The sequence below is a fragment of the Hippoglossus hippoglossus genome, chromosome 18 (genome assembly GCF_009819705.1).
Source record: "Hippoglossus hippoglossus isolate fHipHip1 chromosome 18, fHipHip1.pri, whole genome shotgun sequence".
Lineage (NCBI taxonomy): Eukaryota > Metazoa > Chordata > Actinopteri > Pleuronectiformes > Pleuronectidae > Hippoglossus > Hippoglossus hippoglossus.
In genome coordinates this window covers 10597790-10614999 of record NC_047168.1, presented here as the reverse complement: position 1 = coordinate 10614999, position 17210 = coordinate 10597790, and the positions used below count along the sequence as shown (strand labels likewise).

Below are 17210 nucleotides of genomic sequence, written 5' to 3'. Positions count from 1 at the left end.
AGACACAGGAAGCTGTTAAAGGTCTGTGGGGTTAGATCTTTATTTAAAGATCAAAGTTTAGATTTTGTACATCGATGCGACTCACTTAAAATAGTTAAGATGTGGTTTGGATACAAGTGGGACTTTTGAAGTCAAATGGCAGTTTTAAAAAAAACGCACATTTCAAAATGAAAAAATGTGCACAAGTTAATACTGATGTGAAAGGCCCTAGATGCATTTTGCTGTTGTGATCCAACAATTTCAAAGTACACTATGCACTTAATGCTTCCTTGCTATTATGGCTCTTTTTGCATGTTTTATAGATTAGAACACTTTGCATATTTTGCTGTATAAGGGCTTGATCATCATTCTAAACTGATTTAAGGAACCTCGGTGTGCAGAACAACTTTGACAAACTTTTTTAAAAATGTGCTGATGGAGGAAAGTTTAGGGCTCATACCTGGGACATCTCAATAGCACTCACTCTAACATGGTTAAATCGCTTTATGAAACACAAGACAGTGAAACAAGAAGGTAAATATTAAAATCAAACACAAAAAGGCTTCCTTTATAAAATAAAGCAATTTAAAAACGACTCTTGTGCTGATAAATTTAATACAGCATTTTAATTGTATAGTTATTTTAAGAATAAATGACCAATAAAATGAACTTTATCTAATAAAATATCTGGCACAAATATTTTTATCTTCAAAATGTGTTTGGAGGGGATCATTAAGGTTGTCTGATCATAAACTATAAAATTTCATTTTTTAAATTTTACTGTCTTTGGTCAGATATTTTTGGCATTATTTGGTGACACCCGGTTTGCTTAATGACAAAGTAGGAACATGAGGACATTTACACCAGGTTAAAATGACCTTTTTAATCAAAAAATTGTAATTTGTAAGTTTGGCTTCATTGGAGCCGTTCAGTCAAACATACATCCACCATCAGGGGGCGGTAGTTGTCACGGTTCCCACCTGTTAGCAACCAGCATTTGTAACTTTTTGTTTATTTCTTCTTCTAGCCACGCGCGACTGTTTTCGAGCCTCAAACCAAAACACAAGAGTCCACCATGAACCTCCGAGAAGAACATCCACCCGTGAGTCCCCCCCCACTTTCGTTTTTCACCTTAAATGCAACCTTGAAAACATGCTGCTGGATTATCAACTACATTTCCCATGTCCCCCCCCCCCCCCCCCCCCGTCAGAGGTCCAGGCTGCCGGTGGTCCCCCCCCTCTCCTCCCGGACCCTGCAGCACCCCTCCCTCCTGCCTCTGTACCTGGCCGCTGGGTTTGCTCGACTTCACGGAGGCTGGGACAACCACACAGGTGAGTCCACATCTGTGCGACAGCGTCACGCAGCTGCGCAACATCTGTCTCACTCCGGCGTCTCCTCCCCAGTCCACGCCATCACCCCCGAGGAGTTCTACTACACTGACCCCACCGTGAGCTGTGGGAGGAGGATCCCCAACATGGTGACTGATTTCGGGGTAAGTCTGCAAAGTGCTGGGCCATTTTTGACCCTTTTCATGTGTTTGAATGAACTCCTCGAGCGTTCATCAGGTCAACTTTAAATTCAGAGTGTCATCTCAAATGCAAGGAGACTAAAATTACCTTGATTTTCTTAGTTTAATACATGTTTTTTTCTTTGATGCACAGCTCCTGGCTACTTTACAATATACAGCTCACATGAGCTCAGACGAGTCATAGGACCATGGTCAGAATTGTGATCTTGCCTTTGATCAACATTTTTCTACCTGCATGCACTGCCGAACTTCAAAGTCAAAAGCTTGCCGCTTATAACTGTCAGAACTGTACAAACCCGTCCACGGCACAATCAGTCAGATAACTGCTGGATGCATGCAATCTTCTTGAATCGTGAATTAGGTAATATTCAGAAAACACTTTCTTCTGCTTTAAAAAAGAAATCCCAATTTGGAAATTGATCAATTAAATCAGGGTAGGGCTAATATCTGTTGTCAAGTCACATTATTTCTTTGAAGTTTTGAGACAGATTGAGGGTTGAGTAACAATATATTTCCTGTTTACTTAAATTTTCAGTACCTTTCTATGTTTTTCAGCATTTAAACTCTTACAAAAACCTTTCCTTCCCCCCCCCCCTGTAAGTTTTACGATTGTTTCCAGCTCAACACTCCACCGCCTTTGATGTCATCCTTCGTGACCCCATCGTACAGCCCAGACCCATTCAGAACCGGGCCTCACCCCACTAGAGAACTGGGCAGCCCGAATTGGAACATGAACCCCACCCATTTACCAGTGAAAACAAGCCGGGCCATTCTCCAGCTCACCCCCGAGGAGGACCAGGCCGTCACTAACCTCCTGAAACTGCGCTACCCAGAGTTTGGGTCAGATGATGAGACCCCCACTAAGGAAGTGTACCAGCCCTCCTTTGGGGACGGGAAACATCCAAGTCAGGATGATTTCGGGAATAAGCTGCAGGAGGGAATATATTGGTCGGAAGCAGAGCTTGAAGCGGCTGACACCCTTCTGCATTTCTATAGCTGCGCGAAGGATTACAGAATCAGGGCTCAGTGACACCTCCTGATCCTCCGCCACACCAGGATATGGATTTGACGTTAAGCACCGAAACCTAACAAGGATTCGAGAGTTTAACTGCATTAAGAGCCACTCATTCTTATCAAAATGTCACGTGTTTTCTATGTTTCACTTTGTAATCCATGTTTCACTTTGTAATCCATCAGTGTTCAATAAAAATAAAAAAAGATCCACACTCGAGCTTGTTATTGAGAAACAAACAGACTGTAGCTAAAAGGTTTTTATTAAAAGCACTGCAAGTGTTTTTCGAAGGAAAAGAATCCCCCACTCATTATTTACAACATATTGTACATTTACAGTTAATACATAAATAATACAAACTCCTCACTGCAGGTGGAGCTGCAGCATTACTCCACAACGGACAGTGGCACAAGCTAACGTGCTCGTCAACAGCGACGGCTCCTGAAACAGGAAAAACATCTACAGCTCAGCTACCATTCACATGCATGTCCGAAGTCTGGGGTTTGTAGTTTTTGATTGAGATTTATTGACTAGATTCTCCAGCAGTCAATCTCCAATCTTTCATATCCAATCACAGAATGTGTCACATCTTAGATTCTCGCTGACAGCTGACGTGTTGTCATGCGTGACAGGAATGAGGAGGATTTAACTCGGGTATGCATGTGAGTTATTTTTTTTTACAGGAACGCCCGTCTCTTTTCTCTGCAGCAGGTTTGACTTTTGTGCGAGCTATTGCCGGAATGATTAGCACGTCGGTTCGGCTGTTTGGCAGCCGTGCACGAGGTTGGTGCAGGGCTACCGTGCATGCTCGCAAGAAGAGGCTGGTCTCAGTTATTGAATGCAAACATGCACATACCACATAGTTGCTTGGAGCATCAGTGATAAATGATTTACGTCAAGTTCCCAGGTGCTTAAAAGCACAGGCACACACGCACACACAGACACACTGGTAGTATAAATAAATGATGATTGCAGGTCTTTTGTGACGTCGCCCTTTCCTCTTTCATTTCCCGGGTGATAGAAACACACTTAAAACCAATAAAAGCCCCTGAATAATCTTTGTACAGCGTTAACGTCCATTTTAAGTGACGGCGCGGGCCTTGGTGTTGGAGACCGTGCTCGCAGCCTGAATGACCCTGTAGCGTTCTCGGAGGTTTCGCCTCCGCACGTGCTCGTTGGTGATCTCTATGACGTTTCCCACGGGGAACCAGCCCTTCTGCCCGTCTGACAGGCGGCTGCCTTCGTACCAGCCTGAGAGAAAAGAGAGGAGAAGCAAGAGAGGAGAGGAGAGGAGAGGGAGGGAGGAGAACAACAAATAGGGGAAGATTGGAGGCGTCTGTATCGTTCATGCAAGAAAGTCAAAACAAATCAATAAACTGCTAAGGTGGAGGGTGGAGGATTGACGCAGTTTTGAGGATCAGGGTGTTTAAACGAGCAGAGTAAAGAGAGGGGTCATGTTAATGATACAAAATCACTTCAGTTAATTTGACTATTTTAATAGGAACCCTGACTCTACTGCATTTTACACTGATAAATAGAAATAGAAAAATAGTGTGGTGATTTGATGATCTTGCTGAGATTTATAAGACCAGCTTTCCTCTGCTACACATAAATAAATAAACAACTCTTCCTCTGTCTCGGGAGTTCCCACACTTTCTTACCTTCGTTGGTTTTGCGGATGATGTTGACGATCTCAGTGGGCTCCAGGGTGAGCTCGTCCGCCTGCTGGGCGATGTACTGCTCCACACACTGCACCTGTGGACAGTCTGACACACACAAACGAACGGAATCTCAAAAAACTATAGCGTAGATAGATGCTTCACTTTTTTTGTGCTTGCGTTTGTGCTTCCTCACCCCAGTCTTCATAAATCACTTCGTCTTCATCGGTGGCCGTTTTGGTGGGGTTTGGGAAAGCCGCCATCCACCTGTGCATGTCTGACCTGTTGACGAAAAACGGGTCGAATGTGTCACGCGTCTCGAAACATGTTATGACAACAATTCCACGCTTCTCTCTATGTTGCAAAATGAGGCTCGTGTTCTGTTAACAACTCACTGGGAGGGCGCTTTGAAGAGTCGCTCCATCATTCGCCCCTGGTGGTTTTCCAGCAGGGTGAGATTGAAGCAGTGGTCGTAGGGGCCGCCACTGCCGCTCCCGCCTTCATCCATAGGCTGCAACTGCACCAGAGAGCGGTGGGCGTGGTCGAGAACCACAAAACGCTCCGCACTGGTAAAGAAAAGATAAGTCAAAGGTTAGTGCTCCTGAAGCTGCTGAAGGGATTCTGCATCACTTTCCCTGATGGGTAGAAGCTTTAGGAGATACTGCTGTATTTCATATAACAGGCACGTTGCATTCGTTTTGGTGTTTCTTCTATGTGGCATCGGTACCACATTAAAATTCCGCTTCTCAGTTCCCCTCACCCACCACTTCCTGCTCCCTGTGAGGAAGTGTGGGGTAATTCGACCCCCTGTTGTGATGGTCACATTCATCATTGTTGAAGTGGCTTCATGACAGCTCATTAAAAAGAGACAGCAGGGAATCTCACCCTATCTCATTTCTACTGGGCCAATATGACATAACAACTGAAGAGGGAGATGAGTCACAAGGTTAATTATAAGCTATGATTTATTGTGGCTTATAATAATAATATGTGCTGTTTTCCAGAAGATGCTGGAACGAGGTTTACTTTCACTTTCATAGTCAACTCTGTCTCATTACTTACATGCAAAGCAGCTGCTTGTTTAGGGCACTAGAGCAGATTGAGATGCCTGAATGAAGTTAGTAAATTACTGTTTGTGACAATATAATGCGATAAAGAAGATGGTCGGTAATGGATTTAATAAGATTTGATTCACATAGACTCATACTTTGAGAAATTGTGTCTATAAAGTGAATTAAAAACCTGAAAACATATCTTTGTAAAGCGACTAAATCATTTTTCAAATCATATCTATTTGAATTATTCTATGTTTTATGTGATCTTGTTTTTACTCTCTCCTCCTATTGCTCCTATTGTTTGCCTTCAATTCTTTATTTTTAACTTGTACAGCACCTTGTGTGTTTTGAAAGGTGCTATATAAATAAGGTTTATTATAATAATAATTATTATTGATAGAAGTATTGAGAACATGTTGGTATCACTCGGCCCCGCTCTCTTGCGGTTTATTACTGTGGCAATGTTTATTTTTCTTATCGGTGTTCAAACACCACACGATCCTGCCTCACCCCTTCTTGGCAGCAATGACAAGCAGGTCGTTGAAGAGGAAGAGGTAGACGGGAATGAACTTGGCCCTCATGTTGAACAGAGTTCCACCTTTGGACATCTCCTGCAGCTCTCCCTTCTTCTCCAGGAATCGAGTTTGAGAGATGATCGGGATGGCCTGACGACGGCAGAGGCCACGGACAGAAACGTTAACTTCTTTACTTCAAGTCCGGCGAAAATCTACGTATTTACCGTCGCCCGAGTTTACCTTGAGCTTGTCAAACTCCAGTGTCTGAGAGACGTGGATCAGCTCCTCCATCTCTCTCATCTTTCCCACCTGAGTGTTGCACTCGATGATGATCTTTGAGCGAAGGAAAAAAAACAAAATTATCAAATAACAGCGGCATGCGTCAGCGTCAAGAATGTCAGTATCTTTCCACACCTCATGTTGCCTCCAGCTGCCATTATATAATACTGTCTGTGTCTCGCAGGGAGTATCAGGTTCATTCACTCTTTTGAGGAAAATCAGGCTCTAACTGCCATTGTCCCCACTGACACGAATGAGTCACTGTCACTGCAGCGCTCGTTCAATAGGAAATCCTTCACGCAGACAAAGGCTGACGTCAAATTTCCTGAGGCGTGTGCAGCAGTTAAACACATGGACCTGTGATCAGAGGAGGAGGGTGAGGAGTGAGGGACGTTTACCTTCGACATGGAATCCAAAGCCTTGGAGGCAGTCTCCTCCTCTTTCGTCCCCTCCTTTGTCCTCTTCACGATGTTCTGCAACGACAAACAACTACTTTCAAATTCTGCGATGGACAAACAGCATCAATGGGACGCATTTTTTCCATCTACGTTTGAAAAATAAATAGATAAAAGGAGGTCATGAGGTCGAGGCGAGGCGTGTCTGCCTCGCCTCGCCTTGTCGGTCAAGAGGCGGCGGCGGGATAGATTGTGTTGGAATGAGGAAATTCCACACAGCGCCACACTCCGATGGACTCAGACTACTGCCTGACAAAAGCGCCGGGTCAAGTATACTAAATATTCTGCAGACTTCTGTTTAGAGAAGTATTTAAAGGTTGCAAAGGCCAACTGCATAGTAGTCACGCTCCACTCACATTTCCATGACACCGACCTTCGTTTTCCACCATCAAACCAGTTTCTTCCTCTGTGGTGAAAAGGTACTGACTACAAACCATGAACGTATTCAGACATTTCAGTCTATATAACATCACGTAGTCATTTTAATGCTAAAATCAAACAAGCACTTGAAACGCTACAAACGTTTCCATGGACACCAATATTCGGATATTAACCCCATTAACAAAAGTCTGAATAAGGTGTCATGTAAAGACTAAGACTCAGAATAAGCAATAATCAAATTAATATATGTGCAGTATTCTGATCTCAGGTGAATTATGTTTAGTTTGTCCTCAGTGTGCAGCCATGAAGCTGTTTTCTAGCAACAAGTGGTGTGTGTATAAATATGCCCCTGCTTTTAATACTTATACATTATCAACTTATCATCTTAAACCCACCTCCGTGAGCATTTTGATTCGCGTTATCCGCTGGAAGGGCAGCAGCAGAAAGGACATGAAGGGCAGCCGCTGGCACTGCGGCAACTCCTGGAGACGAGTGATGACGCTGGCAAACGCCACGTTGTTCTTCCTGTAGACAAACATAAATGCACAGATTAATGCCACATGCAAGGCAGCTGAACTGTTCCTATTCTTATGCAACAGGATAAAACTTAGTCTCCCTAGCCTTTTTATATGTGTGCTTTATTCTATGTCACCTTTTTATTCCTCTGTTTTATCTTTCTCTAACTTTTATCCCTCTTTTTTTACCCTATATTTTCAGATAAACCCTATTATACTTGCATCAGACAGCTGTTTTCAGTTTGTCTATGTACAGTGTGTCTGTTCCTAACAAATAAACCATAAATACATACATAGATAAATAGCGACGAGCTTTCCTGCCATCTGCAATATGATGTGAGGGAAAAATGCTGAATTCCTGGACAATTAAGCTAAAAACAATCATCTTATGAATCTCAAATAAAGTGAGAAAAGTGACATTTTAGAGATTTGAAGCTTGTGGCAACAGTTACACAGTGCTGCTTCTTACATGAGGGCAGTGAAGGTCTTTTCTTGGTAGATCTGGTTGCGAACGTAGTCGATGTAGGCGGGGAACTTGTGTTGGGCGTGGTAGTGGATGATGTCACAGATGTCGGGGAAGACCAGGTCCTCGAATATGCGCTCCTCCAGGTCTTTCAGGAACCTGTGGAGTCAGACCAACAGAAAAATCTGTTTAACTCGTGGAATTGTCTCGTAGTAGTAGCAGCTTTTATTGTCATAACTTTTTCCTGACCACCACATGGCCTAGAGTCAGAAAATGACTCATCACAAACGCCGAATGACCTCCCGGTGGCTCAAAGTCATTAATCATCCCCTTATTTCCCCTTTTCCTTCCTTCTGCCGTCTCTCACCTCTCGCTGACCTCTCTGACCTTCAGGATGTTGGAGAACAGAGTCTTTTTGTCCCGGATGATCATCGTGTCCTCCAGCTCGCGGCTGTCCAGGAAGTGTTCGGTCAGGACTCGCAGGGATCGAAGGTACGAGGTCTCCGACGTCAGGACCTCAAACATGCTCTGCCAGGAAAACAGAGGGTGGAAAAGTCAGTGGTTAGTTTTGTTTGTTTTTTTTGGGGGGGGGGGCGGATCTGATGTTGCAAAGTCAGAAATGTGACTGTAAAAGCTTTCATGAACTTCATATGGGGCAAATCAATATAATGCGAGTGATACAGTGAGGGAGAATGGAGCTTAACTCATATAAAAGCTCCACATTATTACTTTAAGATGTGATTGACAACTTTCATTATAACTATACTGCATCTCGAGTTTCTCTCCTCGCTGCCTCATTGATTTTTTCTTGATGGGATCGCTCCTCTGTACATTAGCCTCCGCCCCTCCCCCATCTCACCTCCTGGTACTTGCACTGCTCGGGGGTGAGTTGCTCCAACACGCCGCTGTCCCTCACAGCCGGGAGGTCCTGCCACAGAGTGCTCTGATGGGGCGTGGCCACAGGGCTGCCCCTGGGGGGTCCGCTTCCTGTCACGGCTCCGGAGCGACGGGCCGACACATCCATGGCAAAGTCCACGCTGGTCTTACTGATGTTACGGCAAACGGTCTGCCGTCGGATCTCCTTCTTGATGACACTGGCGCGGTATGTTTGGTAAAGAGGCTCTGAGAGAAACAAGGAACATAAAGAGGTTCAGCATGGAGCCGGGACACGTGTTGTCCTCAATGCATGATACAGACATGTTTTACTGACATGTTTAAGCCAATCACAGTCATGAGTCCCTTTGCTCTGAACTGGAGCAGCGGGTTAAATATTGAATTGCTCACTGAGTTACTGGTTTACTACCAATGGTTCAAACTCTACCAGCTGTACGTAGTCCATAGTGTGTTTGGTTGCAGTATAGAAGTGTAGACTAAACATTAACCCCTAAACGTGCAAAGAAACCAGAGAGTTACACACAAACATTAAAGCTAAATTATAATGTTGCGTTCACTGACATTACACGTGGTGCTTTCGCTGACTTTTTATGTTCTGTTTGTTGTGGTGGAACTGGGATCTTTCTAAATCAGGGGCCGCAATTTACACAGAGCGGCCAATAACATGTCCAACATCCAAGTCCTGACTCAGTACAGTGCATGTTTAAGTCATTCCTTGTTTACTGTGAGCTGTGTGTCAGTCTTACCATCCTGCAGACGGGACTGCCAGCTGAACAAAGACTCCCTCCTAAAGGAGCTGTTCCTGAAACAGGAAGTAAGGACAGAGGACAAAGGGATCAGAGAGTGAATCAGACAGTTATCTATTCCTCCATACACACAAAACATGACTAGTCAAATTATATATTTTTCTTATTATCGACAGATTCCATAAAAACACCCAAACCATGAAAACCTGAATATGTTCTATCTTTATCTATTTCAGTTAGCTTCATCTTGTTAAAAATGAAAGGTCTTAAAACTCACAGCTCTTCCATTAGGTCGTCTTTATCTCCTTCATTTCCTCCATTCTCCTCTGCTTCTTAAAAGAAAAGTAAATCACGTCCTCGCTTTCAATTACACAGAAAATTGAATTTGTGAATCATTCACATTCTCATCTCAGGCGAGGATAAAACTGTTTGTTCGGAACAAACCTCTCTTCGGCGCGAGGGACTGCATCGAGGCGCTGCTGAGCCTCCGGGGGTCTGCCTTTGGTGGCGGTGGAGGGGCTCTGTGAGGCTGCAGGGGCGGTGTGATGGCTCGTTGGGGGCTCAGGCCGCTGGCAGCGGAGCCGCAGGGCGATGAAGGTCGCAGGGCCCGCCACTCCTCCAGGGTGGGCTGTGGGAGAGGAATCCCGCCTCGGTGCAACGGCGAGAGGCAGCGGATGTCTGGAATCACAGGCATCCTCGGCGGGATGGCGGGCGGCAAGTCTTTCGGGCTCGAGAAGGGTTCAGCCTTCATCTGAAACTCGGATGTAGGGTCTGAGGTGCTGTAGGACAGTTTAGATCGACGCGCCGGTTTGCGTACCTTGATAAGAGGAATATCCAGTTCCTTGCACGCAGGTGCTGTCTTTTTAGGAGCAGGGTTGACAAATGGAAGCGTGGCCTCGTAAATATTGTCTTCTTCTTCTTGCAGAGGTCTTTGGTGGACTGGGGGCGAGTTAGTTCGTTTTGGGGGAACAGGCGGAGACTGAGAGCGAGTGACAGCGAGAGAGGTGAGGACACTGTGGGGCCCGGGGTCCGACCGCCGCCTGTGACCATCGGCGATCAAAACGTCCAAAGACTGGTTGAACTTCGACTTCTCTTGTTTTTGCATGTCGGTCTCATCGGGCTCAGAAAACCCGTCCCCGTCCTGACCGCCCCCATCCAGCTCTATCTCCTCATACTCGTCCCCATCCTCCCCCGTCTGCTCCTCCACATCAGTCTCATCCTCCTCCCCGCCTTCAACCTCCTCCCCACCGTCATCCACTTCCACGGGCACCCATACCAGTTTCATGCCAGGCCGCTGGCGGTGGCACACGCAGCCGCAGCTCAGGTCACAGCAGGGACTGAGAGGCGTGTCCGGGCTGTGCGCCGCCTCCGCTTCACCTCCTCCAATCAGCTGCAAATCCACCTCCTTTCCATCAGGCGCTGCATCGAAAAAAGGCAACACACATCAGCTGCATTGAAATGAAAAGGGGACAAAATGAATTTGACTTCTTCCTCTGGTTCCTATAAGTTTCCTGCCCACTTTTTTCTTACACGTGCGTCCCCAGACAGAACAGCTCACTTTGATTAAGAGCCCCCTTTTTACAACATCTGCTGTTACGCCACATGCTGGACTGTCGAGTCAGCAGTTCTTCACTACACAACGCGTAATGTGTCTTTAAATATTCATGGAAAGTTTGGATCATTGAAAAGGAAAGATCCAGTATTGACGAGAGGAAATGGACGAGGTGGAGCTGAACTAAATGTCTAACAATTTCTCTGTTTGTCAGTACAAATATATTTTGAACAACATAGTTCAACCAAACACAGATTATTCTTTTCACTCCCTTTTAATTGTCCCTCGAGTGTTTTTGAAACTTTTAAAATAGAGTTGTACACGGATATAAATCAGATTTAGCCTTTCAGACATTTTTAAGTGAGTTTAAAAGGCCACTTGACCCTTGAAAGTGGGATCAGCGTGTTTCACCATTATATTTAAATTTTAAGTCTATATCAGTAATTCATTAGTCAAACTATAGTCAATATATGCGTTTGTTGCAGCTGTACCTCAATAAGTATAATATTATTTTAAAAATCAATACATATTGGCAAAGAAAAGGCCTGCTGAAATGCTTTCTGTTTCGGACAAAAAAACAAAACAAGGAAGTGATAACATGCGTTACTAAGAAGTATTTATTTATTTAAATATTTACACGCAAACAATAAAATGTCACTTCTTGGGTTTCCTCTTTTCTGGAGCCTGCACGAGGTTGATCAGTTTGACATATTGAGGAACATCCTATATTATACAGACTGAAACTGAAAGAATGTCAAAGTGTTTAATGTGATTTATATGACATCTTTATATGCTGTAGAATCACCAAGCAACAAACCCATTTCTGCTCTGAACCCTGAAAACGGAAAACTTAACCAGAAAAGGACAAACTGATCCTCACAAAGACACAGGTACACACACACATGCACAAACGTGTGTGTGTGTGCCCGCGCGCGCGCTCAGGTAATCAGCTGACCGGCAGAACCTGTTAATGGCTGTCAATCAGCCAGCGGCACCACACCCGTCTCTGAAAAACACTGACAGTCCTCTAAATTTAGCCCTCACGTACTTTCAAGATCTAGTTTTTCCTTTCAGTTTTATCAACGGAAATCAATCTTGATGCAAAACTACATTCAGTCTGACATCTGTGAAACTCACTGTACCTGATCGACCTCCCTCCACGCTGACGCCCTCGTCTCCTCCCACGCTCTTCGTCGGTTTCTGCAGGATGCGACTCCTCTTCATAGGCAGCGGAGGAGCCTGCTCTTCCTTTATCTGAAGCTGCAGGCTGCTGCGGCCTGGTTTGGGCTTTATTGTCGGCGGCCTCTTGAGCCGCTTGCTCGGTGTGACCTCCGAGGTACCGTTGGCGGGTCGTTCTTCTGTTTCCTCTGACTCAGAGTCCTGCCTGCTGAACTTGTTTACAATCCTTTTGACTTTCCCAGAGGAAATGCTCGTACAGTCGCCTCTGTCTCCCAGAGGTGGGGAGCCGGTTTGAGTTGAGGGCTTCGGGGGGATCTCTGGTCTTTGCTTGGCCTCGGGTTTGAGGGTTGCAGGCAGCGTCTGACTCCGGGACGCTTCCTGGACAGACATCGTAGCTGGAGGGTGGTCTTCTCTTACGGTGTGTTTCACTCAGCCCTGACCAATCAGAGGTCAGGCTTCGAGGGCAAAGGTCAGTGTTAGTGTCATCGCCACCTGATGAAGAAAGAGAAAAGAAAGTTGATGCTTTTATCCTCTTGTGAAGCAACTTCTAACTTGTGTTATACAATTGAAGCTAATTATTATTATGATGAACATGCATTTAAGTTCCCTGGTTAGGCTGAAAGTTTAAGTTTCAAGGTCCACGTGTCATAGTTCTCAAACTTTCCGGCTCGTGGCCTCTTGCGTTACATGGTTCACTGTAATTATAGTTATTTTCTGTAGCTGAAGCAAACATCTGCTACAAGGCAATAAGCACAACACAATTTCAGTGTGTTCATACGTTCCCAAGATCAGACTGTGAGACTCACAGTCGACAAATCCCTCTGTAAGCCCTCTGAGCAAAATGAACTTTGCCCATTTAAAGAGCCCAGTCCTTCCTTATTAGATTACGTTTTCACATCATACAACAGGGGGTAATGTGAAACCAGATGAGTGGCTGAAAGTCATTGGTTTACAGCACTGAAAGATGACGAAAGGGGAATTCCTCTCAGTCCCTGAAATCTCTCTGCGACTTCTCAACATGTTTTCTAATGATCAGAGCTCAAACACACAACTTGGTTTCTTCATTTACTGCCTTCAAGGCTGAGATGCATCAGAACATCTTCATCCGTTTGCTCTCGATTCGTGTGTAACACAGGTTTGAATGGTCGGATGTGATTAATGGTATTAATACGTAACCACTATCTCAATACAGAAATACAGATGTACAGTAAGAACCACCCGCTCCACCCTGTCCACTGTTCCCCTGACTGGTTGAATCAGCTCAATCGCTTTGTTTTACCTCTCAGACACTTGCTCATTAACTCCTTATACTGTTTGTTCAAATCGTTGCTGAGCAGGTTTTGTTTTCACCCCTGTCCGTTTGATTGTGAGCAGGTTTACCCGTCCTGGTGGAGCCAATCACAAGTGTCGAGCTCGAACTTTGTCACTTCACATCTGGCATTGGAATAGTTCCCCTGTCAGCTCACTGTCATTTCTGTCTACCAGTACAAGGTGTTGTCTTTAGCCAGTCTGACTGTACAGATCATAAGATGTACAGATCATACAAATCATTTATAAAGATGGATGACACGTTTCCACTTCCTCCCGCTATCCTGCAATGAAGCCAAAATATCCTGGACACGAACGCTGCCATCTTGTGCGTTTGGAGCCAGAGTCTGCGCAGTGGCCCAACCAATCATGAGTCAGTCTGAGCTGTCAATCATGACGTTTCACCCTGTTTTTAATAGCATCACATAACTAATTAAAATCAGAACTACATTAAACGACACACACCCTTCATTTTTCGTTTGAGTCTGGTCAATGTCCCACCCATCAACACGGAGGAGGCAGGGTTTATGACCTGTACTACAGCCAGCCACCAGGGGGCCATCAAGACGCTTTGGCTTCACTTTTGAGGAGCTGTTATGTTGTCCATCTTTATGTACAGTCTATACGTGAATAAACAATTACGTGATTTCTGTTTGCAAACACTAAATGATGTTTTCAGCCAGTCTACAGATGTGTTGCGTTTCCGCCAAATCTTTAATCCTTCAAACTTAAACCTCGACAAACTGCCACACTCACATCTCAAATCCGTCAAACCAACACTGAGACTCTTTTCTTCCGCCTGTAAATGTCTAATAAAAGAAATATGGTAACATGAAATTCATTTTCCATTCTGGGCGACCAAATGTCCACGCTGCAGATTCCTCTCACCATATGTTTTAGTGGCGTGTGCGCGTGCAACAGCTGATGCAATATCAAACCCAACGAGGGTTACTCATCTGACTCATGCACAAATGAGAGAGCAGTTATACTGCACTGATTTGAGTGACTCTTAAAAAGGGGAGCGCCACCTATTTTGGACCTATTTCAGTGAGAGCTCGGAGAGAAACCGCCATCAGGAAATCAAAGCTTCAAACTCGAGGTGAGGAGTTTGACAGAGGAGGGAGTTGATAAGTAGCAAAGGTCTGAAAGATGGAGTTGGAAATGCATTGTGGGAATTGTAGGATTGTGTGTTTTTGGAGCTTGATCAATAAATCTGAATAAAAGTCGGGATATCAGTGCCTCTGCTGCCTTCTCTTTTTTTAATCCGCCCCCCCTGCAAGTCAAATCTGCAGAACACACCGTAATAGGACATTCACAAAGTGGTTTACTGCTGTATGACACATTTAGAGGCCTTTCATTTCATATCAGTGCCTGGGATTTTCGTAGGAAGTGGCGACCGCACCAAACAACACGTTTAAAAGACACGATCGGCGACACAGCCAAAGACCAGCAGGTAAACAAAAAGCTTCAGGGTTCCTGATCTAACTTGACTGGAGCTGTATGTTTCTGAGAAAGTGCACCGGCGAGTCGGACCAGTTTGAAAAGAGATGCTCCTGCTGCTGCACAGTCACCGACCTTACAATAAAGAGACAGACTGGGTGTCACGTTTCAGTCTGAGGGGAAACATTTCTGTTTTTGTGGCCGACAAAACGTACAAAAATAATGACAACACGACAAAGCAGGACTGAGCAGAATCAAAACTGAGTGGAGTTGATCATAAAAGCGACTTCGACCTGTGCATCTGATGTATCACAGTGTGGGTGTGTGGGTGTTGTAGGTTTGTAAAGGTTTTGGCCCTCTGGTTATATCATTGTCCACGAGGTGACACATAAACCTAAAAAGAGGGTGTGTACACTGCTAAAGCACTCACAACACATTCTGATATGTAGTACACTTGACACATACTCCCCCCCCCCCGTCCTCCCTTGACTTTCTCTCAATCAGCCCCCCCCCCCACCAGACTTCAGGTCTTTTGTCCGACCATCTTTTTCGACCTGGTTCGCTCAATAGCTGCATCCTCTGGTCGACTGGACTGGTCACAGTCCGGCTGGGTCAGTGGGCCACTCATTCATTCCGGCGGGTGTATTTGTCCTGGTGAATCCAATACGTATCGGATACGGTGTGATCCCTCCAATCGGGGCAGCTCGACAACAATCCTTAAGTGCTTTGAGAGGGGGTCCATCAACACAATGCATGTGTGTGTGTGTGTACAGTTTACCATCTGCTCTGGAGACTAAGGGGGCAGTGTGTGTGTGTGTGTGTGTGTGTGTGTGTGTAAGTAAAATGGGTAGGGGGTCTTTAAGAGAGCTGCATCAACCATTATGATACATGTGATGTGCCTGTAAGCTCCACGCTGGCCAGGAAGCAGGGACGGAAAAGGTGTGTCGGAATAGAAAATACACACACACACATAAATATATATACACACGCACACAATGGTGCAGCCCACTTTCCCATAGATCTGACTGGAGGACCACATTGTAAATATATTGGTTGTCTTAGAAAACTGTGTTCTAGGTAAATATCACAACTTGGACACACAATGAATCTTCCAGTAGTCGTCTAACCTGTATGTGTTTGCAATACAAATATTCATAAACATGAGTTAGGTGTCATGGACATGTTTGTATATAATAATCGTATTTCTATCTCTTATATGGTCTGTAGAATGGGAAAATCTGCTAAAAGAGGTCAAATAATATTGTACATAACAGAAAACACTGCAGTTTATAACAATGACTTTACAGTATAACAGTGTCAGTTTAATCTTATACCGGCTTTCACAGAAATCTGCGGTTTCCCATAAGGGAACAGGTGCTTTCAGACTCGAACAATCCCAGTTCAACCAAACTCCACTGGAAGAAACCACCAATAATCCGCTCATCTCGCTTGAAACATGAATGAAAGCAAATCAAACTTACCAGTGTTATTCAGACATGTCTGCTGGTGTCTCCTCAGCTATTCGGCTCTAGTGTCCGCGGTCCAACATTGTGTAGTTTAGTGTTTCCAAGAGAGAAAGCTGCGGGTTCAAATCTGCCAGCGACGTCAGAGTAAGTTTATGCCTGAATGTTAAAATGATGCACGAGACGAAGGAGACGCGGTGAGTGTCTCATTGTTTGAGTCTGAGCGGAGCTGCCATCATCCCCCTCCTGCCCCGACGTCTCCCCTTTGTTACCCGGTGCTCCGGCTCTGTGAGAGGGGAGGAGAAGGGAGGCAGGAGGGGAGGAGAGGGGAGGAGAGGGGAGGAGGGAGGCGACCAACCAGAGCAGCCCCGAGGAGAGGAGACATGATTTCAAAATAAAACACTGATTCGTACTCTGGTTTGACAGAAAATAATATTGTGGAAAAACAATTATTGTGGTAAAAAAAGAAAGAATAAAACATAAACTTGATGTTACAGAAGTGAAGTTCAGCCCTGGTGTCTGGCAGATGAAGGCCCACAAGAAACAAATCCATTTACAGACAATCAAAGAATCAAAATGACAATAGCAGTGTACAAAAAACAATGTAAACTATATTAGAATATGTTATAACATACATAACATAAAACAGATTCAATTTTTAGGCATCTTTCACAGCACTCAGTCTTGTAAAGTTATATTTATTTAATATATCAAATAATTACAGCTTCACATGTTATATTATTACATTATAATTATTATTATATAATACAAAACATTTGCAGAGCCAT

General features: G+C 44.6%; 2 protein-coding genes across 3 annotated transcripts; one reads left to right on the top strand and one right to left on the bottom strand.

The window, feature by feature from the left end:
• Positions 1-910: 910 nt before the first annotated feature.
• LOC117752074 lies at positions 911-2653 on the top strand. The gene is made up of 4 exons (XM_034569233.1): positions 911-1081; positions 1190-1310; positions 1383-1471; positions 2109-2653. The coding sequence occupies exons 1-4, from the start codon at positions 1055-1057 to the stop codon at positions 2535-2537; spliced, it is 666 nt and encodes a 221-aa protein (XP_034425124.1). The 5' UTR covers positions 911-1054; the 3' UTR covers positions 2538-2653.
• A 664-nt stretch (positions 2654-3317) lies between these two features.
• si:dkey-38p12.3 (rho guanine nucleotide exchange factor 15) lies at positions 3318-16627 on the bottom strand. Of its 2 annotated transcripts, none has more exons than XM_034569164.1 (16): positions 16441-16627; positions 12175-12703; positions 9925-10899; positions 9758-9812; positions 9481-9536; positions 8700-8962; positions 8208-8368; positions 7847-7999; positions 7258-7387; positions 6425-6499; positions 5988-6080; positions 5743-5897; positions 4573-4746; positions 4374-4459; positions 4181-4285; positions 3318-3770 (listed from the first exon to the last, which is right to left on the bottom strand). In XM_034569164.1, the coding sequence occupies exons 2-16, from the start codon at positions 12599-12601 to the stop codon at positions 3601-3603; spliced, it is 3078 nt and encodes a 1025-aa protein (XP_034425055.1). In that variant the 5' UTR covers positions 12602-12703; positions 16441-16627; the 3' UTR covers positions 3318-3600. The 2 variants fall into 2 exon arrangements, with proteins under 2 accessions (XP_034425055.1, XP_034425056.1); XM_034569165.1 differs by having other exon boundaries at positions 4573-4743.
• Between the last annotated feature and the right edge of the window lie 583 nt (positions 16628-17210).

Coding starts and splice junctions, on each gene's coding strand:
- LOC117752074 (XM_034569233.1), top strand. CDS start 1,055: ATGAACCTCCGAGAAGAACATCCACCC. Junction 1,082..1,189: donor TCCGAGAAGAACATCCACCC/GTGAGTCCCCCC, acceptor CCCCCCCGTCAG/AGGTCCAGGCTGCCGGTGGT. Junction 1,311..1,382: donor AGGCTGGGACAACCACACAG/GTGAGTCCACAT, acceptor TCTCCTCCCCAG/TCCACGCCATCACCCCCGAG.
- si:dkey-38p12.3 (XM_034569164.1), bottom strand. CDS start 12,601: ATGTCTGTCCAGGAAGCGTCCCGGAGTCAGACGCTGCCTGCAACCCTC. Junction 7,388..7,846: donor AAGACCTTCACTGCCCTCAT/GTAAGAAGCAGC, acceptor GTTTGTCTACAG/GAAGAACAACGTGGCGTTTG. Junction 6,500..7,257: donor GAATCAAAATGCTCACGGAG/GTGGGTTTAAGA, acceptor TTGTCGTTGCAG/AACATCGTGAAGAGGACAAA.